At 41.1% G+C, this 27,071-nt stretch overlaps 1 protein-coding gene across 1 annotated transcript in view; it reads right to left on the bottom strand.

Annotated features, from left to right (window-relative positions):
- The window catches only part of NRK (Nik related kinase), a 2,110,367-nt gene that overhangs the window by 560,014 nt on the left and 1,523,282 nt on the right, over positions 1-27,071 (bottom strand). The window contains exon 18 of the mRNA XM_044057244.1: positions 20,957-21,072. Within this exon, the coding sequence (XP_043913179.1) occupies positions 20,957-21,072 (116 nt within the window). The remainder of the gene's footprint in view (positions 1-20,956; positions 21,073-27,071) is intronic.

Genomic DNA, 27,071 nt, shown 5'->3' with positions numbered 1-27,071 from the left:
TCCTTCCTGGCTGTCTAAGCTTAGAGTTCCCTGCACTGATTGTTTCAATTACTTGAAAAATACTTACTTCTTAGCCAGTAATTTGTTTTTAATGGAAGGCACCAACACCAACACCTTCTCATTAGTCAAATTTTCTTAAGTTTAGCATTCTTGGCATAAATGCATTTTTACATCTCCTGGGCTTTCTGCATGTGCTCCTTTTCTATGAGCATAACCAGCTTTATTATACCCGACAAAAACGTAGTATTTGTATGACACTTTTAAATAGTGTCTTTCCTTCTTTTCAAGTTTCCTTAGCAATCTGATACAGTCTTCTGGTATGTCATACAGGAGTTCAAATGGGGTAAACCCAGTTGAAGATTGTGGCACCTCTCGATTTCAAGCAGCAAAGTAGGGTACTAATTGGCCCTAGTTTTTACCATCTGTGTCAATAACTTTCCATAGTATAAATGTCAGTGTTTTATTGAACCTCACTATTAATGCATCAGAGTCTGTGGGTAATAGACTGAGGTTCCAGTGAAAAAATCAAGAGGCAGCACCATATAAAGCAAAGGAGACTTTATTCACATAAAACACATCAAGATATAAAATAGTAAGCGCTTTTGCGTTCCTGAGAATGGTTCTTCAGACTTAATTTTAACAGTAAAAAGATTCATTTTAAATACATCCTAGTAGTGCACTGATTCACTATTCAGCCAATCACATTGTTCCATCATTTAAAAGGCCAGTCCCCAACATATACATTGCTTCTTCATATAAAACCTTGTTAATTTGTCTTAACAACTTTCTTACACATTTATATATATAAGGTGTGTACAGTCCAACAATTCAAAATATCTCTTGTATAAATAATTAAAATTAGTTACAACTGATGTACATCAAGTGTTGCAGTTAAATGTTTGTGAGAAAATCAATATATTGAAAATGTCACTAGATGGCAGTATAACTTCATTCTCAAATCACTCCGTGTATAAAAACTTGTAAAAACTCAGATAAATTGTCTGTTTATGTAACGGTGTAAAGAATTGCTGACATCTAAGGACATCTCATCAATACCCACTAAATAATGTTTAAAATACATCATTTGGTGAGGGAGAGTATATATATATATATATATATATATATATATATATATATATATATATATATATATTGTAACTCTAGTATAGTATAGTATAACTATTTGTATTCACTTCTCATACATGTGTACAAGACTAGGTTATGTCTAGTGCAGGTTATTGACTAAACCTATTCATATGTGCAAGGCATTCAGTGGCTTAAATACATCCTACTATGTGAGATTGTTTCATTTTCTTGAAAAATACTTGCTTCTCAGCCAGTAATTTATTTTTAATGGAAGACACTAACACCAACACCTTATCTCATTAGTCAAATTTTCTTAAGTTTATCATTCTTGTATAAATGCATTGTTACAGCTTTATTATACCCACAAAAATGTAGTGTTATATGACACTTTTAAATGGTGTCTTTCCTTCTTTTCAAATTTCCTTAGCAATCTGAAGAAGTCCTTTGGTATGCCATACAGGAGTTCAAATGGGGTAAACCCAATTGAAGACTGTGGCCCCTCTCAGATTAAAAGCAGCAAAGTAGGGTAATAACTGGTCCCAGTTTTTACCATCTGTGTCAATAACTTTCCATAGCATAAATGTCTGTGTTTTATTGAACCTCGCTATTAACGCATCAGTCTGCGGGTAATAGACTGAGGTTTTCAACTACCTGATTTTAAAACAGTGGCATAACTGAAGCACTTCTTGGCATAAATGGCATACCCTGGTCAGTAATTACCTCATTAGAAGCACCCATTCCAAAGATGCGTATCAGCTCCCTAACAAAGGCCTTAGCATTAGGTTTGTTTAATAGTAGTGCTTCTGGAAATTTTGTAGCATAGTCTATTTCTTCTTAGTACAGATTGTTACCCATTATCTATTACTGGATTTCATTAGCAGCCCCACAGTGTTCATAGCAATACATTCCAATGGCACCTCTATGATAGGCAATAGGATCAGTGGACTTTCAAATCAAAGATGGGGTACAGTTTTCAGGCATTCTAAATAAAAAAACACAAACATTTTCTATCCTTTTCATTTTACCTGGCTAGTACTCTTGCCTTAATTTTGTCCATCTCCGACTAACCTATTAACTCTTCATTATGGGCTATAGATTAATTACTAGTGTCCCACGACATTTCGGCATACGCAACTGATAATTTCTTCCTCTTCACAATGCTAATGACACTGTGCTGACAATTAAACTAGCTGTAGTTTGCCACACTCAGTAAGAAAAGCTTTACTTGTAAACGCATGCATTTCAGTTTTCATTTTTCTAATAACACTTAGTATTAATAGAACAAATATATTGTCTTTCCAAGATGGCTGCACATTGGGTAACAGCTTAATTCTAGCTCTCATGTTGTAAAAACAGAAACTCAGTAGAGAAGGGCGTTGGACTTATATTTCTGGGTAAATTTCAGTAACTGTCTAGTAAGTGCACTGCTTGGATGCAAGGAAAAAAGAAATAGAGAGGACATGAAAGAAAGTCATCCATAAATGGTGAAGAAAAAACACTGACAACAAAAAGTACTGCAACTGTTCAGCAAAAACCAGTGCAATGTCCGGACATGACTTCTAGTAACCTAGAAGACAGTTTAAGAAAACTGCACACACACCTGGTTAAAATAAACGCAACACTAATGGAGTACATCAACTGAAATGACAAAAGGTTGGAAAAAATGAAAAAAAAAAGCTTTAAACAGATAATCTGATGAGGTGATGAAACTGCAAAAAACAGAGGTCAAAATGAAGAAAAGGCTGGCTGAACATGAGACTGCTCAAGAAGAGATGTTTCAGAAAAATAAAAGAATTAGAGGACAGAGCACGCAGGGAAAACATGAGATTTTCTGCTGTACCAGAGAAGGAGGAAGGAACAGACTGTATTCATTTTATGAAAGCACAAACAAGTAGCTGGACTGATATTCCACAGTAGTTGTTGTTAATTGTAATGGCATATTGTGTGTATGCTCCAAACTTGGCTACAAGAAAGCAAGCTAGACCTTTAATAGTAAAGATGCAATCCTACCAGCAGATGATGTTGATTCTGACAAAACTGTGGCAGAAGGACAAAGTACCAAAAGTGAAAGACAGCGGTTTTTGTGGAGAAAGATTACTCACTGAAGACCAGGCAGAAGAAGAGTTATGGAATGTCGAGAAGCAGGTGTGAGATTCAAACTGCTGTACCCAGCTATCTTCAAAATATTCTTTCTTGGAGGGACAAAATCATTTTTTTGATGAAATACGTGCTAAGGAAGAAATACAAAAGTTTGTCCAACAAAAAGCAGCAGCGAAACAGAAGGAGATTCTGTTTCTTGTTCTTCAGGTAATAAAGACCCCAGAGAGAATCTGTGCCATTGACACCTTTTCCGATATTTCAATGGAAAATGCTTGACAGAAAGAAAAAATTACAAGAGTTGACTGGAAGAATCGAGTACATTGGAAATGAACCAGTGACAGGATTTGGGAGATGGAGGTGGACAGAAATAAAACCAGTGACTTGGAAATTGACATATGTGGGATTACAAAGAAGTAATTATAATTGTGAAACATGACAGAAGAAAATCTTTAAATATTGGACATTTCTGAGCTTTATTAAATTTGTAGGGAATTATAAAGCATATTCCCTACTTCATGCCATTAATGTGCAGAACAATATTTAGAGGGGAAGAGGAGGGAGAAAGTTAACTAAGTAAAACATTTTTTAATAGTAATATTTTTATTGTGCATGATTTTCTTTGCAAGCTATAAAGTAAAGTCTTCTCAGTTATTTTTAAGTGTAATGGGGATACTAATGTAAACAGGTGACCCTTTTTTTCTCCCTTCTCTCTTTCTCCTTGTGTAGTTTTAGGAAATGTAGGCACTGCAATGTAAAAAAAAAAAGAAGAAAACTCTGGTCAAAAGAGCATGCCAAAAGAAACAGTGATGCACTTTTTCTCATTCTTGAATGACTGGAGTATGGCCTTTAGCTTGATCTAGTAACAAATTTTAAAAGAAATCAAGGAAATGAAAAAGAAAATTGAATAGTGTAAAGTTTTTCCTAGCAAATAAATGTATGCTTAGTAGCAACTCTATATCTGGTCCTCATGTTTCCATGGAGACAACCTGATGAAAACAAAGGGCTAGGAGATAATGTTTTTCTGAAAGCATTCAATTTGTTTTCCCAGCTATGAGAACTAAAAAGATGACACAAAACCAGACAGTACTTAGTAGAAGCACAGGATATATCATGTGTCTTAGCATGGATAACCTTTCTTTCAGGTTAGCTCAAATCAGTTTGGGACATTTGTTCCTATTAGGTGAGTAAAATGTCAATATCTGAAGATGTACATAGCTGTGTCAATATTAAGTTAATAGGTTTTGGGGGTAGTGGGGGGGGTGTTTTTGAGAGCTTTCAATAAAACTAAAAGGTTTGTAAGATGAGACATAGGCTTAAACTGATATGACAAGAAGCAACTGTATTAAAAGATCAACCTGCCAAACAGTGTATGTATGAAACACAAAAGCTGGACTAGATTTAACAGAAAAGCTGTTATACTTATTAAAAGGTGGGAATAATAATTTTTTAACATAATGTTGCTTTCTGTGATGTCTTTAAATGTCAATGGTCTCAAAGATAAATACAGAAAAAAAGAGTAGTGAGCTAGAAAAAAAGTATAGTGCAAATAGCTATGCTGCAGGAGACAAGTTGGAAAGAATTGAACATGTAAATTTGATGATGAAAGTTTTCAGGAAGGTTATTCAGCAGAGTGCCTGGGACAAATGAAAAGAGGAGTGCTTATTATTAATTGCAAGAAGCGCTCCAATAGTGATAGAAGAGGATAGAAATGATAATGTTAGAATTGTAGTAGTAAGGGACTACTGGCAAGGGAGGAGGATTACACTGGCATGTATTTACATTCCACCTAAAACTACTACAATGGAGCTTAAGAAAATTCTGGGAGAAATAATAAGCTTTCAGCAAGGAATATTACTTGTATGTAGGGACTGGAATTTGATTTGCAGCAATGAAAATGTGTCTGGGGGGCTAAAATGTAAAATATAATAAAGGAGGGTAGATTTTTGACGACATTTATGAAAATATTTAGCATGGAATATGTGAATTTAGTGCTAGGAGTTCAAAGTGAATGTACATATTCCCCAAAATACAAAAACTGGGCTAGGCTAGATATAATTTATATTTCACAGGAACATGTGAATTTAATTGAAAATCTTAATACAAACCCAATACCTATTTCAGATCATGAGGCAATAACTAAAATAAAAACACAGGGTAATGAAATGAAGATGAGACACTGATGCTATCCCACCTATCTGTTGACAAGAAATTTAAGGAATGGGTAGTGGAAATCATTCAGGAGCTGTTAAAGAAGTTATACATTTCTTCTGAAAATATAGCTAGGGAGTGGGACAAAATTAAAGAGTTAAAAACAGGGTGGAAATAAAAGAAAGGGAGACATGGTTAAGAAGTAACAAGTGATAATTCAATAAAGGTGTGTTAAAAAAATAATTATTTAGAGAGAGTGACAAATGTTAAAGTATAGCAGAATAGGGGATTCTCTCAGAACAAGAGGAGGAGCAATTGCAGAATGCTAAACAGAAAATAAGGGACTACCTTGATAATACGCAAAAGTTTAGAAAGACTGTTGTTAAGGAACTGTTTTTTGATAACTCTACAGCACAAAAACCTTTAGCAACAGAAAGTAGAAAGGTCTGTTGCCAAGCTCAGGGAGGCTGCAACAAGGAAGGTTAACAAGAGATCCCGTAGGTATTAGAAATACTTTGGATATTCTATGAAAGTCTGTATAAAGCAGAGAAATATGGAAATCAAGAAAAGGTACACATGGAAATGTTTATGGAAGAATTAGATATGCCAAGGTTAGAGCTGTATGAGGCTCAATTACTAACAGTTAGGATAGGGGGAGATGAGATAAAAATGGTGATGTACAACCAATCCACAGGAAAGTCCCCAGGAATAGATGGCATTTCTATAGAAGTTTGGAAGCTAGGGGGAATAAAGATCTGGAAGGTCTTGTTTAATACTATTTTAAGAGGGGGAGAAGTACCAACATCCTAGAAGAAAGTGGTGGTAGCAGTAATACCTAAATAAGGTAAAGATCCATCACATCTAGTTTATATAGCCCTACTTCAATACTAAACCATGGTTACAAAGTGTTTATGTCTATAATGGCTAAAAGAATGGCAAAATGATTCTAAAACTAATAGATATGGATCAATGTGGTTTTGTGGAAGGAAGGCAAACATTTGACATCATTAACAGAACACTGATGATCCAGAGGGAAGCAGAATGCAAGAAAATAATGCTTTTGTTGGTGGCATTTGATACAGAGAAAGCATTTGATACAGAGAAAGCATTTGACAGAGTAAGCTGGGACTTTATGAGCAGGGCAATAGAAGCATTTAATTCCCTGATAAAATTATAAGTTGATTAGGAGGATATATGAGGGATCAGAGCAAAAATGAGAGTGGATGGGTTCCTCTCTGATAATTTCTGCTTCAGCAGAGGAACCAGGCAGAGGAGTGTCCTCTTTCTCCTTTGTTATTTGCATTACATTTAGAACCACTGGCAAAGAAAATAAGAGACTCAGAAATTCAAGGATAGAATTGGTATGGTAGTCAAAAAAAAAGCTGGCTCTATGTGTAGATGATATTATTTTATACCTGATATTATTCCACGGTGGTACAGTGGTAGCGGTGTTACCTCACAGCAAGCGGTTCTCCCGTTCGATTCTCGGCTTGCCTTGGGAGTGCCTTCTGTGTGGAGTCTGCATGTCCTCCCCACGGTTGGGTAGCGTTCAAAAGACATGCGTGCATAAATGGGCATGCCTTCGTTGAAGGTTGGGCGTTGAGCTGGCACCTGGGCGTTTTGTAAAAAAAATCTACTGCCAATCATTAGCGGACCGGAGTTCCGCTGTGGCGACCTCTTACCGGGAAAAAGCCGAAAGACAAACATTATTTTATACGTGATAAAACCAGAAAAGGACATTTTAGTGTTGTGGAACATTTTGAGACAATTTCAAATCTTTTTGGGATACAAAATTAATGAAGCTAAAACAAAGGTAATAGCGGTAAATTATTATACCCACATATGAATTGGTTCAGCAATAGCCATACTTATGGGAACATGATAAAATGAAATACTTAGGAGTATGTATTAAAAATTATTTTACTGTGGCAGCTAAGAATATGTGGGAAGAGACTAAAAAAGCACAGGCAGAAAGCCAACCAGGAATGTATTCCACAAAACACATGCACAAGTAAGCGCTTTTGTCATATAGATTTCTTCAGACATATTAAACCAGACATGTGACAACTTAAATACCATCTGCAAATCATGTGATCTCAGACAATTAAAACCATAGAATTAAAAAAAAAAAAAAAAATATATATATATATATATATATATATATATATATATATTATACATATAATAAGAAATGAATAAACAAACTGAAAAATCACAAGCTAATATTCATTAAGGACAAATTATATGGCATAAGCCTTCATTTTTAATAAACATCTAATACTGACAACCTCATTTAAACTAGGAAAAGTTGAGGCGTTAAGGAAAATTTGCCACCATAATTCCCTCTGTTCCAAATGATGGACCAAGGGCCACCCCTGGGGTGCTGTTCTACTTGTTCCAACACACAAAATCCAAAACTGTGACTATGGTTAGCAGCAACATGTTTAAAAAGCGCATTGGTGGACTTCTGTTTATGTCATAATGTTCATAAATTCGCTGTCTTAATCAGCGCTCAGTTTTTCCCACATAATACCCAGGACATGATTTACATAAGGCTATATAAACTATACCCTTAGATTGACAATTATGGTATCCCCTAAGCCTGATAGTTCTGTTAACCTTAATCACCACTGCTTCCCAGATCATATAACAAAGAACATTTCCTCATTCTACTAACAGTCCTATGATTATTATCATCCATATTGTCAAAAAAATTCTTGAATGATTTGCCCCGTTTATACACAAACTTAGGATAGGGACCAAGTTTTTCAAAAACCTGTGCATGACCAGAAAGTAATTGCCAATTCTTAGTAATGATAGAAGCTATCTGGTCACTATCAACATTAAATGTAGTGACAAAGTAAGAATGACAAGTTTCAGTCATGTTAGCCTCTTGCTTGTCCAATATTGTTGGAACAAGCTAATGTTGTGGGGCCTGGATTGACCAAGACCATTACTTGCTGACTTTACCCAGTAAAGGAACACAAGTCTCAGATTCCCTTTTCCTAACAATTTCATTCATAATACTAGTAACCAATTGTTCTGGGTACTTTTCAATGTGTAACACTCAAGAAACTCCTCCCATCTAGAAATCATTCTAGTCACCCTCACCATCTGTGCCTTAACTACAACTCGCTTTTGATGGTAAGGGTAGCTACTACTAAAATGTAATAAACTATTAGAATAAAATGGTTTCCTGTATATTCTTGAGGAAAGAACGTGTGACAGGATGTATTGTAAGAAGAACGTCAAGGTAATTAATAGAGCCACACCTAATATTGTGCGCAAACTGCAAAAAATCAGTTGTACCATTAATATAATGAATGAAATAATCAATCAAATTGGTAGGACCCACCCATACCAAAACAAATCAAGATATCTAGCATATAAATGAACGTACTGAAAAAAAGGACAATCAAGTAAAAATCGTTGCTCCCATGATGCCATAATAATATTAGCAAATAAAGGGCCACAAGGGACATCCATAGCAACACCAGAAACTTGACTGAAAAAGTGACCCTGAAAATAGATAAAATTTGTGTCCAAAACCAGCTCCATGAGTGTAGCTAATGTGTTGGTCAAATTCTCATCAAGCCTAAAGTGCGAACACAAATCCACAATGAATATTAGGTTGTGATTTTTCAGTTCATGTTCATAGGTAGGTAGTAGGCTATTGGCCCTAGGGCCTATATAAGCCTAGCCAAACGGTACCCCTGGCTTTTGCCACCCAAGAAAATTACTTTCCTGTGCCCCTGTCAAGCAGAGCCACAGAAGTGATCCCCGGGGTGAATTTCCCATCTCCCACCCAATCATCAAGATTCTTCTTGAAGAGTGCTAATGAGGAGCTCTGTTTGACATAAACAGGTAGTTTGTTCCAGAGTATGGGAAGTCTCTGGGACAGGAATCTATTCCTCCAGCATGTTTTGTTTATTGTGGTGACAAGGTTTAGGTCCCTAGAGCATGTTGCTCGGAGGGATTGGAATTTCTTTACGTGCAGCATGTCCAACAGCTCTGGGTTTGACATAGCTTTGTATGTTAGGCAGAGATCGCCTCTGAGTAGGCAATATGCGACAGAGTAAAGCTGGAGTTTTTTGAGACGGTCTGCGTAGGGCATCTGTTTGAGGCCGGTAATCCTCTTTGTGAGGTATTTCTGTGGCCTTTCCAGTTGTTGATGTCTTGTGAGGTACATACCAAAAGGGGCATTGTACTCTATAATGGGTCTAATGAGTGATGAGTAGAGGGGAACAATGACCTCTTTTTCCCTGGATGAGAAACCTTTTGTGATGAGCCGTGCCACGTAGAAGGATTTCCTGACTACTGTGGCAATGTGATTATCAAAGGAGAGACTACTGTCCACCTGTGTCCCAAGGTCTCATCACACTTTGTGTTAAGTAGACTACCGCCTATGTGGTAGTTCATGGGTACAGAGTTTTTACCAAAAGGGATGACAATGCACTTTTTGGCATTGAGCTTGAGGCCATGGCTTTGAAACCAGGCATCTGTCTCAGTGAGGCCCTTATGGAGGATATCCACATCCTAGGAGTTTTGATTATGGCTCTTCGTTTGCAGTCATCTGCAAGCTTTGTTAGCCAAAGACTTTGTGTTAGCCTGTACTTCAGAGAAGTAGATACCAAACAGGAGAGGACCCAGGACTAAACCCTGTGGTATTCCACTTGTCATTGGTCTGAAGTCGGATTTGGTGTCTGCTACTTTCACAGTGTGGGTTCTGTCAGTGAGCCAGTTGGCAACCCATCTTGTGACATAGGGATTTATACCTAGTTTAGTGAGTTTGTCTATAATTCCAGAGTGGGGGGTGGTGTCGAAAGCCTTGGCGAGATCTAGATAGGCTGTGTGTACCACCTTATACTCATCTACGGCTTTGGTGACCGCTTCAAAGAAGTCTATTAGGTTTAGGAGACATGATCTGCCTTTAACAAAACCAAAATGGGTAGGGGTCCAGAGTTTGGAGATTACCAATGTTATTGTTTATAAGTTCCATGATGATACACTCCATAGCCTTGCAGACCAGGCTCGTCAGGCTAATTGGGTGGTAGTGCCCGGGGTCCATGGTGGCTCCCCCTTTGTGGAGTGGGATAACCGTTGCTGTGTGCCATTCAGTGGGCACAAAGCCTGAGGTGAGGCTATGATTGAACATGGTACTTAGGTGGGGTGCCAGTTCGTTCTGTAGTTCATGTAGAATGCAGCCTGGGATGTTGTCAGGTCCCATGGATTCTGTGTTCTTGGCTTTGGAGTGTGTTTTCTACCTGTGCAGCCATGATTACAGGTACTTTGCATTCTTCCAGTATAGAGATGGGCCCTTTAGGGGATGGCAATATCAGTTGGTTCTGTATATTTAGGGTCATTGTGCTGTAACTCAGAGCAGATACGAGTGTTGCCATTGAGATTCTTGACAAAGCTATAAAATGCTTTGCGGTTGTCTTTAGAATCAGTGGCGATTTTGCTTTCGTAACTAGCTTTGGAGGATTTTATGAGGGATCTCAGCTTCTTACTGAGGCTGACCACGGAGTTCCTCCAATTATGGGATTTTACTCTTTTTTGCAACAGTTTCTTTCTTCTGTTGTAGAGTTTGTTTATAGCAGGGGACCACCAGATTGGCTTCCTTTTTTGGAGGATAGCATCTTGGTTCTGCCAGGGATTGCACGATCCATGCACTCGTGTAAGTGCTTATAAAGTGTTTATTGTTTATTAATTTCTTATTCTATGCGTATTATATATATATTTTATTTCATTTTTAATTATTCCATGGTTTTAATGGTCTCAGATCACATGATTTGCAGAGGGTATTTAAGTTGTCACATGTCGGGTTTAATATGTCTGAAGTCTATATGACGAAAGTGCTTACTTGTAGATGTGTTTAAATTCCTGGTTGCCTTTCTGCCTGTGCTTTTTTAGTGTTTCTGGTTTTGGACTTTTTGGTTTGTGGGAAGAGACTAAACAAAAGTTAATACAAAAACTGAGAAATTGGAAGCTCTGTTGGATAGCAAGATATAAGCATTTAAAATATTTTTAGCCCCTTTAGTCTAATACACACGTCAGGCTTATTTTTATCATCAAACAGAGGAGAAAAAGAAGTTATGTACTTACCATAACATTCCATTTGTGTTGTCCATCTTCATTTATCCTTGACATACGGGTTCGGTTTCGAATATCAGAACTGACTCGGCCGTTACTACAGATTGTAAGAACCAAAAACTCTCAAGCTTAAGTCCTACCCAGAATGCTCCCCTCCAATTTACCTCAGATTGAGTTTGCAGATAGAAAAGAAAGGACAGAAAATTGAATCCTAACACCACCTTTACCTGGTGTTATATATGAAAAAATGCATAATTAGGAGCATAATGCATTCCAGCATGAGGTCGGAATGGAAAGGGGATGGAGGGTGGGGAGTTGAGGATAAATGAAGACGGACAACATAGATGGAACATTATGTTAAGTACACAACTCCTTTATCTGATGTTGTCAATCTTTAATTAATCCTTGACATACAGGGCAGAGTCCCCAGATCTTGGAAGGACTCACGGAAGGATATTCCTGAGCACCATAGAACCAAATGACACTTCTCCTAGATACCAAATCCAGTTTGTAATGAGTAATAAAGGTATGTAGGAGAGGTCTATATCATATGAGCAAATTGCACAAATTGTGAACACTTATAATATCGAACGTACCAGACCCCGAGCTTCCTATTGTGGGGACTGCACCCACCCCACACCCCCTAAATATATATTCCAATTCCGAGATCGCACTACAGTGAGAAAAGGGCAAATATCCCATTCTTCACTGTACCGCGATCTCAGAAAAAGCACTTTGAGGTCCGGTATTATGAGCGTTCGCAATTTGTGCGATTTGCTCATATGATATAGACCCATGTAGGAGAGCACATACAGATACTGCACAAGCATCATCAATGGAAGCCTTAGAATGAGAAAATGCTTAAGTAGCTATGGCTCTAGCACAGTGTGCCCTAACAGGCCCAGGTAATTTGACTTTCCTCTTGTTCTAAATGAAGGATATACAGTTTTGCCGCCATCTAGAAAAAAGTAACCTTGGATACTAGCTTACCCATTCTGGTACTTGAAAAGGAAACAAACAGTTGGTCAGATTTTCCTATGTCTTTTGTTCTATGAACATAGAAGTGCAAATGTCTGTGAACATCCAATAAATGCAAACAGTATTCACCTTTGTTTGAGAAATTGAGAAAGAATACTGGTAAATTGATTGCCTGATTAATATTTGTTTGACACCACTTTTGGTAGAAAGAAATGTTCATTCTCAAGGAGATCCTATCTTTGTGAAATATCAAATACAGTGATTTGCAATATAAGGCATGAATTTTTAGAAATCTACTGCCAGAAGAAATCGCTACCAGAAATGTAGTTTTCAAGATGAGAATTTCAGGTCACAGTTGGCAGCAGACTCAAAGGGGGAATGTACTATTGTAAGACTAAAGTGTAGATCCCAAGGTGGGAATGGATTCTTATATCCTTTTAATAACACTTTGCAAAGTTTATGAGAAATTGATGAATATCTTTTGAACCCATAATGAAAAACATGAAACAGCCTCTAGTTGAACCCTGAACAGTAGAGGAAGAGGGCTCCTTCTTCAAAGAGCAAAGCTAAAAATTGTAAGATTTTGCCGATAGGAGCAGAGAAGGGGTCAATGCTATTAATACGAGCCCAGTAGAAAAATATCTTCCATTTACTATTGTATAGCTTCCCGGAAGAATGTTTATGGAGACCCAAAAGAATTCTATGAACTGGGGAAGACAGATTATTATGCCTGGCAATCAATGGAACTGGAGAACCCTAGCCATGAACCTGAGGTTTTGAAGATTTAGGTGAACTAATCCCTCTGGATGGGATAGGAGATCTGGGTTTGGGTCCAGAGTCCACAGTCGCTGAAGGGAGCAATGAGAATTACCTTGCTCATCAACCTGATTGCTTTCTTTATTAACTGAGGAATAAATGAAACTGGGAGAAAGGCACAGAGAAATCCCAAGGGCCAAATGTGTAGGAGAGCGTCTCTCGGGGACTACCTGGCGGGGGGACCAGGGCAAAGCAGCTGTTGCACTTGTTGTCCAGGGGCAATGCAAAAAAGAAGCAGCATGGTTGGACCCAGCTATGAAAAATCTTTTCCACCATTTTGTGATTGAGAGACCACTCCTGAGGCAGGAAAATACATCTTTCAACTTGTTTGCTATCACATTAACTCCCCAAAATATGCATTGCTATCAGAAAGCTGTTGGGAGAGATCGCCCACTGGCAAACTCTGACAGCTTCTCAACAAAGTGGGTAAGACTTGGTTCCTCCCTGCTTGTTGATGTACCAAACTACTGACAATGTATCTGTTTGAATCACAATTGTTCCCTAGGCAAGAGCAGTTTTAAAGGCCTGCAATGAGAAAAAACTGCCCTCAGCTCCAGAACACTGATATGCAAGCTGGCCTCCATGGGGAGCCAAGTGCCTTGGACTGTCTTGCCCAGATAATGCCCCCACCCCATCTGGGAGGCATCCGTGGTCACTATGGCTTGGGTTTGACATGGAAAAAAGGGTAGCCCAACAGAATTTCCTCTGACTGAATCCACCAAACAGGATTTTTCTTGCAACAGTTGGTAATCAAAAACTAATCTGACAGTGGCTGATACAGTATGAACCACTGAGGTGATAGAAGTCACTGTAGAATTCTCATGTGAAATCTTGCTAGGGGGACTAACATAATGGCTGCCGCCATCTATCCTTAGGCTTGTAAGCCTAGTCATGTGGCTACTCTCTTGCTTCTGATAAAAACTGTTACTTTGCCCTTGATCTTCTGCAATCTGAGATAATGAAGAGAGGCTATCAAAGTCTTGGTATTTAGTACTGCTCCTATGAACTCTAAAGTTTACATTGGAGTTAGTTGCGGTTTTCTGTAATTACAGTAATCCAGTCTCTTGTTTGTTCTAGCAGATGCCTGGTGGAAGTGGTAATGAGAGTCATCTAAGTATGGAGACATCCAGAATCAGTGCAATCTCAAGTGAGCTGCTACTATTGCCATGCATTTGGTGAACACCGTGGGGTCTGTGGTGATACCAAAGGGCAGAGCCTTGAACTGATAATGACTGGCTCCCAGCCAGAAGGGGAGAAATTTCCTGGAGCCCATGTCCATTTTTATGTGGTGATATGCATCCTGGAGTTCTATCAAGCACATTCAATTATCTTTTCCTACAAATGGAAAGATAAACTGAACCATGACCATCCGGAATTTCATCTGTCGGACTTGTTCAAAAACCTTAGATCCAAAATTGGTCTCCAGTCTCCCGTCTTTTTTGTCATTGAACAATCCTGAATAAACTCCCGATTCTATCTGGTTTAGCGGGACCTCTTGGATGACTTTTTTTTTTATCAGTTTTTGAATTTCTACAACTTCTGGTTCACTCTGACTGGTGGAACGTCGGGGATTTTGTTGGAGATGTGTGTGTGTGTGTGTGTGGGGGGGGGGGATATGATATAAACTCTGGTTATAATCCTGTGCACCCAAACATCTACAGTTATCTTGCGCCAGGTGTGTTGGTGCAAGGATAAATACTCCCCCCCGACTGCTTCCAGAGGAATGCAAATGGGCCTCCTTTTAGGAGCGCTGATAGAGTTTTCCAGGAAAGGAGTCCCTCAAACCCTGCCTTTGCGGGCCACCTCTGCTTCATAGACAGTGTCTTCCTTTAAAGCTCCCCCTCTGCCCTTGTGGGAGCTACTGCCAAGTGTGTCCTGGAAAGGCCCTTGGAACTCTTAGAATCACATTTTTTTGCTCCTCTGGTTCCTAGAATAGGACTGTTGTGGAGTAGAAAAATGTACACCCAGAACAGAAAGGGTCCTTCAATCTTTTTCACACCTGGATAACGTTTCTCAAACTTTAGGACTTCAAGTAATTCCTCAGCAAAAAGATGAATGGATGGGGAATACTGAGGAGATTGCCAACCAGAAGTACTTGGTGCCAAATCAGATTCAGCACTGAAGAGCTTGAAGCGGAGAGCTTTGGAATCGAGCTAGGGGTTTAAATCTGCACTGAAATCCACAGTGTCGAAGATTTAAAAGCAATAGAGGGCATCAGTGCAGACACTTCAGTACCATATCAGTGTTGAGGAACTTTTTGGCACAGAGGATTTGACTTTTTGATCTTCAGTGCTTCAGTAACATTGTCTATAGGTGCCAAGCAGTGTTTTGGCAATGAAGATTTGACTTTTAGACTATCAGTGCCAGTGAAGAAGATGGCAAAGACATGCTTCTCTACTCGGCTTTCCCAGAGGAAGAGGAAGGAGAGGAAGGTGATGAAATGTAGTTTGCTTATTTCTCTTACCAGTTTACATATAATGCATATAAGTCTGAAGAAGGAATTTTACTGACACACTACTGGCATTTCTTAAGGCCAGAGGGTCCTAGGTATTTCAGCCATAATGAAGAAAAGGAAAATTTCAGTCACACTACACAAGCCCATATCAATAAATAGTCAAAGAATTTTAAAGACCTTTAAAGAAAGGGTATCATACACCAGAGTGCATGGAACAAGAGAGATCTACCAACAATGCTAGAAGGAGAGGTATACAAAGTGTACAGAAAAAGGAAAAAATTACCACAACGATAATTAAGAACTACACAAGAAAGAAGTAAAGGGTAGGGATAACTATAGAAATAAATGTAGTTGTTGAAAAAAGAAGATAGGCAAAGTAATAAGAAAAAATCCTTACTTAGCTCGAGAGCAAAGGCAAACACATCTGTCTAAGAAAGCGGCAAACGAGATCTGAGGTAAACTGGAGAGGAGCATTCTGGGTAGGACTTAAGCTTAAGAGTTTTTGGTTCTCGCGGGCTGTAGTAACAGCTGAGTCAGGTCCGATATCCAGAATTAAAGTCATATGTCAAGGATTAAATGAAGATTGACATCATCAGATGCGGTTAGCAATTAATAAAGAACTAAAGGATTTTATCTGGGGGGAAGAAGGTAAGAATCAAGTGAGATAAACTGATTCTTCCAATAGAACAAGGCAGACTGGGATTACCAATTTCAAGGGGTATTTCAGAGCTACACAGTTAAAGCTCTTCTACGTAGCAGCAGAAGCAGAAACCTATAATTCAAAGTGGAAAGGGATGATGATTAAACAGAGGGGAAGCTCAAGAAACAAGGAGAGACTGGTAATTTGGATGCAGACCCTTAAGGAGAATAGCAATAATCATACAGAATATTATAAAGTAGCAGAAAATATTCTTAAGAACTAAGCCAACAGGAATGGAGAAAGGAGATTCTGCCCATAGGGATGACTGCAATAAGTACATACAACAGGCAAGAGGGAGCTAGAATTTACTGGAGAAAACTGGAAAAAAACAAGGTATTGGCAGCAAATAATTAGAGAAGGAATGGTAAAAGAATGGGAAGACACCAAGAATTTATTAGGACTACAGGTTAGAAATTGCCTTCCCTATCAAGGACTGACATGAGTATAGGGAAAGAAATAGGGAGTCCTAATCGAAAGACCAGCACTAGTGAAATGTTCAGTAGAATCTAGAAAAGCTGCTGCTGTTAAAAAAGGGGTAATTAGTACAGCATGTAAAATATTGCATGACAACTATAAGAATCAACAAGAGGAGGTTAAAAAGAATTGGGAAGAGGGATTGGATAAACAATTCACTAAGAAACTTTGGGGGATATATGTATGTTTTCCAAATATGCCAAAAAATCTAGACTTAGGATTTTTGTTTGGCAATGTTTATATAGGTGTTTTTATACTCCAAGTAGACTCAAGAAATTTTCCTCAGCTAGACAGCGAATGTTAGAGATGTAATGGGGAAGAAAGAGGTAATTGGGAACATATTTTCTGGGGACTGTAATGAGTTGGCAGACTTTAGGGATTCCCTGTGGACTACTCTGTCGGAGATGCTGGATAAGTAAATTGGTGTATCTAGGGAAATGATTTTTCTGAGCTATGGTACAGAATTGGAACTGCCTAGACATAGTAAGGTCATGCTGATCCTAATTATGGTGGCTGCCATAACAGCAATTACTAGAAAATGGAAATCAAAGTCTAAACAAACTTTACTAGAAGCCGTGAATACAGTAACAAAGATAAAACTGGAATTTGGATCTTTAGAAAAGAATAATTGCAAATTACATAAGAAAAAATGGGAATTGTGGGAACAATACATACAGAGGCAGAAAGAGGTCAAAAAATAAGGTAGGATTTGAATGAGCTAGGTAATGTCTGACTGACAATGACTGGGTATAATAGATTATAAGTGATGTATAATGTTTGCAACTAAAATGATGTCAGTATGGTTTGTGATGTATAATGCTTGCAACTAAGATTATGTCCATATGGTTTGTTTTCATTTATATAAATGTATGATTGTTTGTACCGTAACTGATAATTTAATAAAGATGTTCCTTGTTTAAAAAATAGAGAGAGAACAGAACATAGCAGTGTGACACCCCCCCCCACCTCAAAACCGGAACAAGTTAACAGTGCTTGCTACCTTTGTTTAACAGAAATTCATATTTTTATTTCACAGGAACTGGTCATTTCATATCTTCTTATGCAACTTTAGACTTAAGAGTAAATCAATTCAGTTTTAAACATATCACTAACTAATCTGCATTCTATTAACGATACTAGTTTGCAACAGTTCTTGTGATAACTTTGTAATACCCATTCCTTCTATTAATTGACACAGCTCTTTTAAACAAGTTTATTGAACAAAATTCATTTTAGTGATGTCAGATTCTAGCCATAGCTTTAAAATATGTTTTAAAACATACATCTGCACCTACTGCCTTTTCAGTTTTAAACGTTCAGTTATAAAATGCTACTGTTTGTGATTCACAGATAAAAGTTCCTTTTTTAAGTTTGTCATAATCCATCTAATTAGATCCCTCCATGTCCATGCATGTTTTCAGTACCTCTGCTGCTAGCTGGAATAGCATGATTTTATCAAACTGCTTGGTCCTGGTTACCTCTGGAAGTGAAATGCTCAAAACCCATCAGAGAGGATTCCAAGTCATTCTCCTTCGGACAGTTTTTTTTATGTGTAGGTATATTACTGAGGCTAGCATCTGCACTGACCAGCACAACCAACTGTTGCTGCAGCTTTACCAGCTTCTGGTCAGTTACTACTTTTGATTCAACAAGCACTTTTAGAAAATCTTCCATGAATTAGGTTGTCAGGAAAATAGGAGCAGAAACACTGGTAAGTTACAGGAAATTAGTAGCCACCGCAAGGAATAGAAATAGTGCAGCCTTGAGTATTTGCTATGTGAGCAGTGCACACACACAGAGATACACACACTGGAGATGCACATTTACAAAAAGAACACAGGTTTACTGCAGACATCCACTCGGAAAATGAAAAGTAACACCTGTCTTGATTTTGTGATTTCACATCACTTGCCTTTCAGTAATTAAACGGTTCCTTTGTTAATTTTGTATAATCCACACAGCCTGTCCAGTAAACGGTTGGTCTAAATATTGCTCAACTTGTTGGACTCATCTAGGCTCTGGTTAGAGCACACACTATCTACTTGGTCCTCTCCACAAGTTAGAGCCAACTGGGCTGATATACTCCATACCTGCAGGTCCTCCTCTTTGATGCACTTCTAGATCAGACACTAATCTTCTGATGTGCCAGAAAGTCGGATCCTCCTTTAATACCATGGTAAATGGTAATAAGATCTTACACGTGCCTCATGCATGGGAGTCCGATGACTCTTTAGGAGAATGTTCCTACACTGCAGCACACATTTAAAGTCCCATTACTTACTTTCTCTGTCCAACATGTACGTATGCATACTTTTATACAGATAGATAGACAAACAGATTGAGCTCAAATTTTGCCCTCTCTCTCCTAAAACCTGGGGAGAAATGTGGTAGTTTATGCTTAGTAAACAACAGTAGTAATAAGAGTTGTACAGACTTCTTTTACTTCAGAATATCCATGTTAATTTACTTTCTCTTATTCTGTCAACTTCTCAGGTTAACGGTAGTAATATTTTAAGGAGGGTCCCTTATTGTGCCTAATTATTCCTGGATTGGTTCTTTTTTTTCTGGAGGTAAGAGGTTGAAATCTACGGCTGGCATTTTTTGTGTAGATAAAGTGCTACCTGCAGTAATTAACATTGCCTGGCATTTCTGTACAGATGCAGTAGAATCATTAATAAATACTAATACCCGGCATCTATATATAGATGTAGTGTTATCTGTAATTATTACTGCCTGACATCTACATGTACATGCAGTATTATCTGTAATAATTAATAATGCCCAGCATCTTTCTTTGGATACAGTGTTATTCATAATAGTTAATGAAACACTTCTTTATCTAAGCTAAATGCTATTGACTCACTAAAGACTGACCCACTTTAGAAGCTAATGTATACATTATACTCTGCTTAACTGTATACTGCACTGTGCTTGTTCACTGCAATGTATATACACAGTTTTTCTATGTAATTGGTATGAATTGCTGTGTTACTAGTCAAAGAGAGGATTCCAAGTCATTCTCCTTGGTCAGTTTTTTTTTTTATGTGTAGGTATATTACTGAGGCTAGCATCTGCACTGACCAGCGCAACCAACTGTTGCTGCAGCTTTACCAGCTTCTGGTCCTGTATTTTTGTTTGTGAAATGTTTTGTATTTTAGCTGGGCTGAGCCTGAAATTGGTCAATATTAATCAGAACTCTACTATGCCAGTAACCAAATAAAAACAAATAAATAAATGATGCCTTGCTCAGTTTCATTCCCCACTGTATTACCTGTTTACTGCATCATTCATTTATCCTTACATGTAGCTTTATGGGACATACTTACCTTCATTAGGGTCTGCCATGTAAACCAGAATTTGGTTTCTGACACAACCTATTTACTAAAACTACAAATAACATTTACGACCTTTGCTGTTTGAATTGTGCATGGCCAGTGTACTAATATGTGCTAGAAGCACCCATGTTCTGGACTGTAGTGTAAAATTAAAATGATCATTAGCTACTGCAAAACAAACAAATGATTCAAGAGCAAATCTTCTGAATGATCAAGATCAAACCTCTGACAATCTAATCCTCTGGAAAAATCAATTAGGGATTTCCTCAGCTATGCCTAATGCAGTGCTGGATCCTTCTGGGTCAGAGCATGCAAATGTATGTAATGCCATTGCAATTCTGAAATGGCATGGTTAAGGAAGAGAGTAAACGATCCTGATAAATAACACAGCAGCTGAGGGAATATAAAGCATAAGTCTAAATTCAGACCATGGTCCCTCAACACCAATAGTGAAATAACTGACCCAAGAACTGAGAGGATGCAAGACTTCAGGCAGCAGGATAAAGGAAAGATAATGGAAGGCATTTTGTGGGTATTATGAAACAGGTTCTAGGACACCATAAAAGCCAGGTAAAATTTGTAATTAAAATGTGCACTTCCAACTGCTTAAAATGACTGTGCACCCCTCCTTCTCCAGAATAATGCACATGGAGTACCTGCTTACTATAGCTGCACCTCGGAGTTACAGCTTTGTTAAAGGAATTCTTGTGCACTGGCACATTACAATGATAGCAATGTGTAACCTAACAGTTATTGCTGTATGAAAATTACCAGCTGCAGAGTGGTTACTTAGATGTTGTCCAGATGGTGACAGGGCACAGACAGGAGTACTACAACGCTGAGACTCTTCTTGCTTTGTCCATTGGAAAGGCAGATGACCAATACCACTATGGAAAAAAAGAAAAAAAACAAAATGGAAAATGGATACTTAAAACATTTACTCAATAGCTAATGGTAAGTAAAACTTTATTTTGTACCCAGAAACAGTGTGTCAAACACAAATATGAAGAATTTTACTAAACAGGAGAAGTACTTTTATAAAAAAAAATACTGTTAATGAAAATCCACCAGTGCTAAAGTAAACAGGTGATTTGCTTTCAGGATTTAATGCAAACAAAATTTTAGTGGTTCCAGATGGGAAACAAAAATATGGAAAAATACACGTACAGCCCTTGTTTCCAAACAACAGAACTCCACTACTGTTCTCTGTGTATATCTGTGCCTGTAACAGCAGTTCTGTGTTGCAGCTGACCTGGTCAATCTATTTGTTCCAATCTATGCAAGCTATTATAGCAGGAAAACAATGATAATGACCCAGACTTCCTCCCATGCATGGTAACAGCCTTGATGGTATGAAGCTACTAGTAACACAACTAAAGCAAACATTTTTCAGTTACAATACACTGGGAATGAAGTCTGTGTATCTGACCAGATTAATGATTAATGATAACTGTAGAATCCTCAGAGCTGTCCAATTACCTTTGTCATGCATGATTATTTATATGCAATCACTGAAGTTAGCACTTAGGTTTTGATATCTATATCATTTTTAATGAATTTTTCTAAACTACTTTAGGTTTGCACAATGAAAAAGTTTAATTTTCAAAATGCCACATCTCCACAGATGCAAATACACAATTGCCTTCTACATAACATTTTCAACATCTTTTAGACACCGCATTTATTAAAATTTTAGTTACAATTCATTTTCTTTCATCTTTTAAAGATCTATTTACCTTTTTTTTTAATTAAATACTGCTTTAGTACAACTTGGTTCACTGTCCTTGCATTCTCCTTCTGAAAATTACAATCTGAAGTAGGAGATTCATTTGTCTGCAACCTGTGGGTTATGGATCCGATATCGGATCCCAACCGGCATGGTTTACCAGCTATGGATCCGAGCTCTCAGCTCCTCCCCTCACCCATAATGCCCTGCTCTCCCTACATGACCTCAGATCTAGTTTGCCGCGCTGGTGACCAGATTAGTGTTCCTGAGCTCTTCAGCTAAGTGAATTTTTCAAGTGTTTAGACAGTTAAAATTTAATTTTTTTTGTGAAAGTTGAGTGAAAGTCTAGGATTCCCTTTTACATAGTTATATTTATTTAGTGTTTTAATATTATTTTTACTTAATTTCCCTCCCCTCGCTGGTAGCGTAGTGTGTGTTTGGGCCTGTTTTGTGTGTTTAGTTGCTTTTACTTCTACCTTTAGTTTAAGTAACTTTTAGTTCTTTGGGATGTCTGAACAACCCAAAGCTGTGTTCTCTAAGTGCTCCGAGTGTGGCCATAAGCTTTCCCCTGCTGATGGCCACACTCGGTGCGTTAGATGCCTTGGGGTTGAACACCTCACTTCTGGATGTTCCATTTGTGCAGGGTTCAACCCCAGGGCATTGAAGGAGCGGAGGTCCAAGCTTGTCTTGGCGGGACTTTTGCCCCCGGACTCTGCTCCGGCCTCCGCTCCTTCGGGGGGAACCGTTTCGACTGTTGCCTCCTCTCCAGCTCCCCCTCCTCCTCCTGGGACTCAACCTCCCTGTAGTGGTTTGGAGGAGAGGGAAGCTAGAAAGAAGGACCGGAGGGAGAAGCACCATAAGCGGCGGGCCGAGACCTCTGTTTCGGCCCCGCCTGCCAAGCGGGCTTCTCCTCCGGCCTCCTTGTCTGCTGGTTCTCCCCCTCCTCGGCTCCGGTCACCTGTGTGCTTTTCACCGGGACCTGAGGAGGAGGAGACCCGATCTCCGTCGAGGCTATCCAGGAGGCACTCAAGGCCTACCTCGGTAGCCTCGCCGAGATCGACCTATAGCTTGTCAGACGCTGATCTGGACCGGATGATGAGAAGGTTCATCCAGGCCCAGATGCAGATGGGAGTGCTCTTGCCTCCCCCGGGGAGCTCGACCTTTCTTTAAACCAATTGCTCCTTCTCCGACCCGCTACCGGGTTCGGAGCAGTTGAGCCGAGCAGCGAGCCGGGGTGGGTCAGCGCCGATAGTACTTGGTACCGGATCTGACCCTGCCCTCGAGTGCTTCGGATCCGACCTCTCGGAGCCTGGATCCGAGCTTCGGATCCGGGGGGATCACTGCTCCTTCGGCGCCGTCGGTGTCGGAGCGCACTGTCCTTCGGATCCGGCGCCGGCGCCGGCTCCGATCCACTCGGATCCGAGGGGAGACGATTGTCGGATCCATTGGTCGAGGTCGGCTCCCCTTCGGCTTTTGATGTAGTGGAGAGGGCCCTGTTGAGGGTCTCCGGACCCCGGCACTTGCTTCGCTCGGCCCCGCTCCATCTGCACTGGGTCAGGCTTCCACCATCCGGCCCTTGGGACAGCCCGCTCCTTTGCCCCAAGCTGTTCCCTTGGAACAGGTCACTGTTTGCGAGGAGTCCTCTGACAGCCCCCCGGAGGATGTTCCCCGCAAACATACGTGCAAAAGGAGGCACATTGACTCCCCCGAGTCTCTCACAGAAGACACAGACTTGGAGGAAGGGGAAGGCTCCCCAAGATCACCCCCTGAGGATGTCTCATTTGGAGACATCATGGAAATGCTCCGCATAAGGGGGGGGTGGTCTGCCCCCAAGTCTTCCTCGGACGAGTCCGTGTTCTTGGAGGCATTTGAAGCAGGCCCGTCTACCTCTTGGGTGTCCCCTCCAGCCGACCCCCTGGTGGACCTCATTACCACCAGGGCGTGGAAGGAACCGGACACTGTGGAGCCAATCCCAAAAAGGCCCGACCGTATTCTCAGTCCCCCGGCTGACCGTGCCCATTGGAGTAAGGGGCCTCCGGTAGATGCCATGTTGACGGCGGCTGCCACCAAGAGGGAACTTGCTCAGGAGAGTCCCTCAGTCCATCCCCCGAGCAAGGAGTCTCGGATGATGGACCGCTTGGGGAAGCGGATGTTTAGTTCAGCGACCTTCTCAGTGAGGGCGCTGAACTACCTGGCACATGTGATTAGGATGCAGCGTGATCTTATAAAAGAATACGCTGCATCCCCCCCAGAGTCCATGTCGGAGGAGGACAAAGTGCTGCACTCCACCCGTATGGCCACTCTCAGGTCCGTCACTAATACCTCTATGCGGCTACTGTCCCATGCTACGGAAGGTGCCGCTAGAGCCGCAGGGGCAGGCCTAGTTACCAGACGTCAGGCCTGGCTCCGTCATTGCGATTTCTCGGAGCCCTTCAAGGCGTCATTTGCGAACGCCCCTTTCGATGGTTCTGCCCTCTTTGGCAAAACTGTTCGTGACACATTGACCCGGAGCGAGAAGGACGGGAAGACGCTGTCTGCCGTCGGAATCCGCTTCTCTGTACCCCAGAGGCCCTATTCTAGGAACCAAAAGGGTCAGAAGAAGATGTGGTTCCGGAAGTCGCAGCAATCCCAGCCTGCTCCGGACAACCAGTCCTTCCGTGGCAGAGGAGGACAGGGAGGACGCCGCCCTAGGGGCAGAGGGGCTCCCAGGAACTTCAGGTCCAGAGAACCCTTCTCTGAACGGCCCGCACAGCAGCCCTGAAGGGTTGCCCGGCTGCTCCACTCTGGAGGCAGTCGGGGGACGTTTTTCGGAGCACCTAGCGGCATGGGAGTCCATAACATCAGACCGCTGGGTCCTCCAGATCATATCCAGAGGATACCGTATCCCTTTTCGTCACTTGCCAAAATTAAAGTCCCTCCCCGACGTTCCACCCGGTCAGTGGGAGGCCGCTTTGGCAGAAATTGGCCATCTGCTAAAGAAAAGAGCCATCCAGCCCGTCCCCCCAGACCAGATTGGATTAGGGTTCTACTCCAGGTTCTTTTTAGTGCCAAAAAAGATGGGGGATCTAAGAACAATTTTAGACCTTTCTCTCTTGAACCTGGCAGTTCCCAAGGAGAAATTCCGAATGGTTACATTGCAGTCTATTCTCCCCCTTCTGGGAGAAAACCACTGGATGTGCTCCATAGACCTCAAGGATGCGTACTACCACATACTAATGGACAGGCGCTCCAGGAGGTTTCTCCGCTTACGGCTGGGAGCCAGTCACTACCAATTCCGGGTCCTTCCCTTTGGTCTCACCACAGCCCCCAGGGTGTTCACCAAAGTATTAGCAGTGGTAGCGGCCCACCTGAGGCTTCAGGGGGTGCAGGTCTTTCCCTACCTGGTCGACTGGCTTCTCACCGCCCCAACAAGGCATCTACTTCTCTTGGCGCGAGACTCCTTTCTCCATCTTGCTCCCCGCCTGGGCATCACGATAAACACAAAAAAATCCAACCTAGCACCCACGCAGTTCATAGATTTTATAGGTGCCAGGTTAGACACGAGGAGATTGAGAGCCTTCCTCACTGCAGACAGAGTTCAAAATCTACAGCTCCAGGTGCGGGCCATTCTCCACTCAAGCTCAGTTCTGGCGGAGTTGGTCCTGAGGGCCCTGGGGTCCATGGCGGCAGCGATAGCGCTTCTTCCTCTCGCCAGGTTCAATATGCGTATCCTTCAATGGACACTCCTAGTTCAGTGGTCGTATCTTGCTCTTCCTATGCATCATCCCATTGCGATCAGCAAGGCTTGCAGGTGGTCCCTCCTGTGGTGGCTACACTCTCCAGATCTCCACGGAGGCCGCCCCTTTTGTGCCTCTCCCCCTCTCACCACGGTGCCCACGGACGCCTCCCGCCTCGGGTGGGGGGGGCATTTTGCAGGCCGGACGGTCCAAGGCACGTGGGACGATTCAGAGACCTCACTGCATATCAATGTTCTAGAGATGAGAGCAGTGCTCTTAGCGTTGCTAGCACTTCAGGCCTTTCTTCCCTTGGGAACAATTGCGATTCAATCGGACAACATGTCTGTTGTCTGGTATATCAACAAACAGGGAGGAAACCAGGTCTTACCCTCTTTGTCGAGAAGCCATGAGAGTGTGGGAATGGGCAATCTCCACCAACCGCTTTCTCATAGCAACGCATATTCCGGGTCGGTCCAACATCCTGGCGGACAAACTCAGTCGCACCATTCTCACCCCCTACGAGTGGTCTCTCAATACTCAGGTAGCGGAACGCATCTTCGCACAGTGGGGAACTCCTTGTTGCGATCTTTTGCCTCCCTCAAACACCAAGTGCGACAGTTTTTCAAGACTGATACCTCCTTCCGGAGGTGCCCCAAGAGACGCTCTGGTGCATGCTTGGCCACCCGGTCTTCTTTATGCTTATCCCCCCTTGCCTCTGATGCTCCAAGTTCTTCAGAAAGCCTCTCGGTTGGGGTGCAGAATGATTCTCATTGCTCCATTTTGGCCTCGACAGATCTGGTTCCCTTCCTAAGGTCTCACTCAGTGAATCCTCCTTGGATTCTAGATCCCATTCCGGATCTGATATCTCATCCATCCCACTTATCTCCTCCGAACCTGGACAACCTGAAGCTGACCGCTTGGCTGCTCCAGTTCCACTCCTGATCAGGCCTCCCGTATTTCGTCCCTGTTAAGGCCATCCTGGTGGCAGCTCATAAGCCATCCACTAGGAAAGTCTACCGCAGTAAGTGGAAACGGTTCTCCTTGTGGGCGGAGCGGCAAGGCCTAAACCCTTTCACAGTTCCTCTCCCTTTGGTGCTTGACTTCTTAACCACTCTTTTTAATGATGGTGCCAGCAGTTCCACGGTCAAAGTACAACTTGCGGCAATTTCTCATTATCACATTGGTCATGACTCCAGTCCACTGATGTCTGCCAAATTGTGTAAGATTTTCCTTAAAGGTACTTTCCTTCTCAGGCCCCCTATAAAGCAAGCGGTTCCTCCTTGGGACCTTTCTTTAGTTCTCCAGGCCTTGACCGCCCCCCCCTTCGAACCGGCGGCTACGGTAGATCTGAAATTCTTATCTTTCAAGACCGCCTTTTTAGTGGCCATTACTTCGGCCAAGAGAGTCTCAGAGCTTCAAGCATTATCAGCTAAACCTCCTTACT

The sequence above is a fragment of the Protopterus annectens genome, chromosome 15.part0 (genome assembly GCF_019279795.1).
Source record: "Protopterus annectens isolate FY-2018-M chromosome 15.part0, PAN1.0, whole genome shotgun sequence".
Classification (NCBI taxonomy): domain Eukaryota; kingdom Metazoa; phylum Chordata; order Ceratodontiformes; family Protopteridae; genus Protopterus; species Protopterus annectens.
The sequence above is the reverse complement of the archived record's forward strand: the minus strand, read 5'-3'. Positions and strand labels throughout refer to the sequence as shown.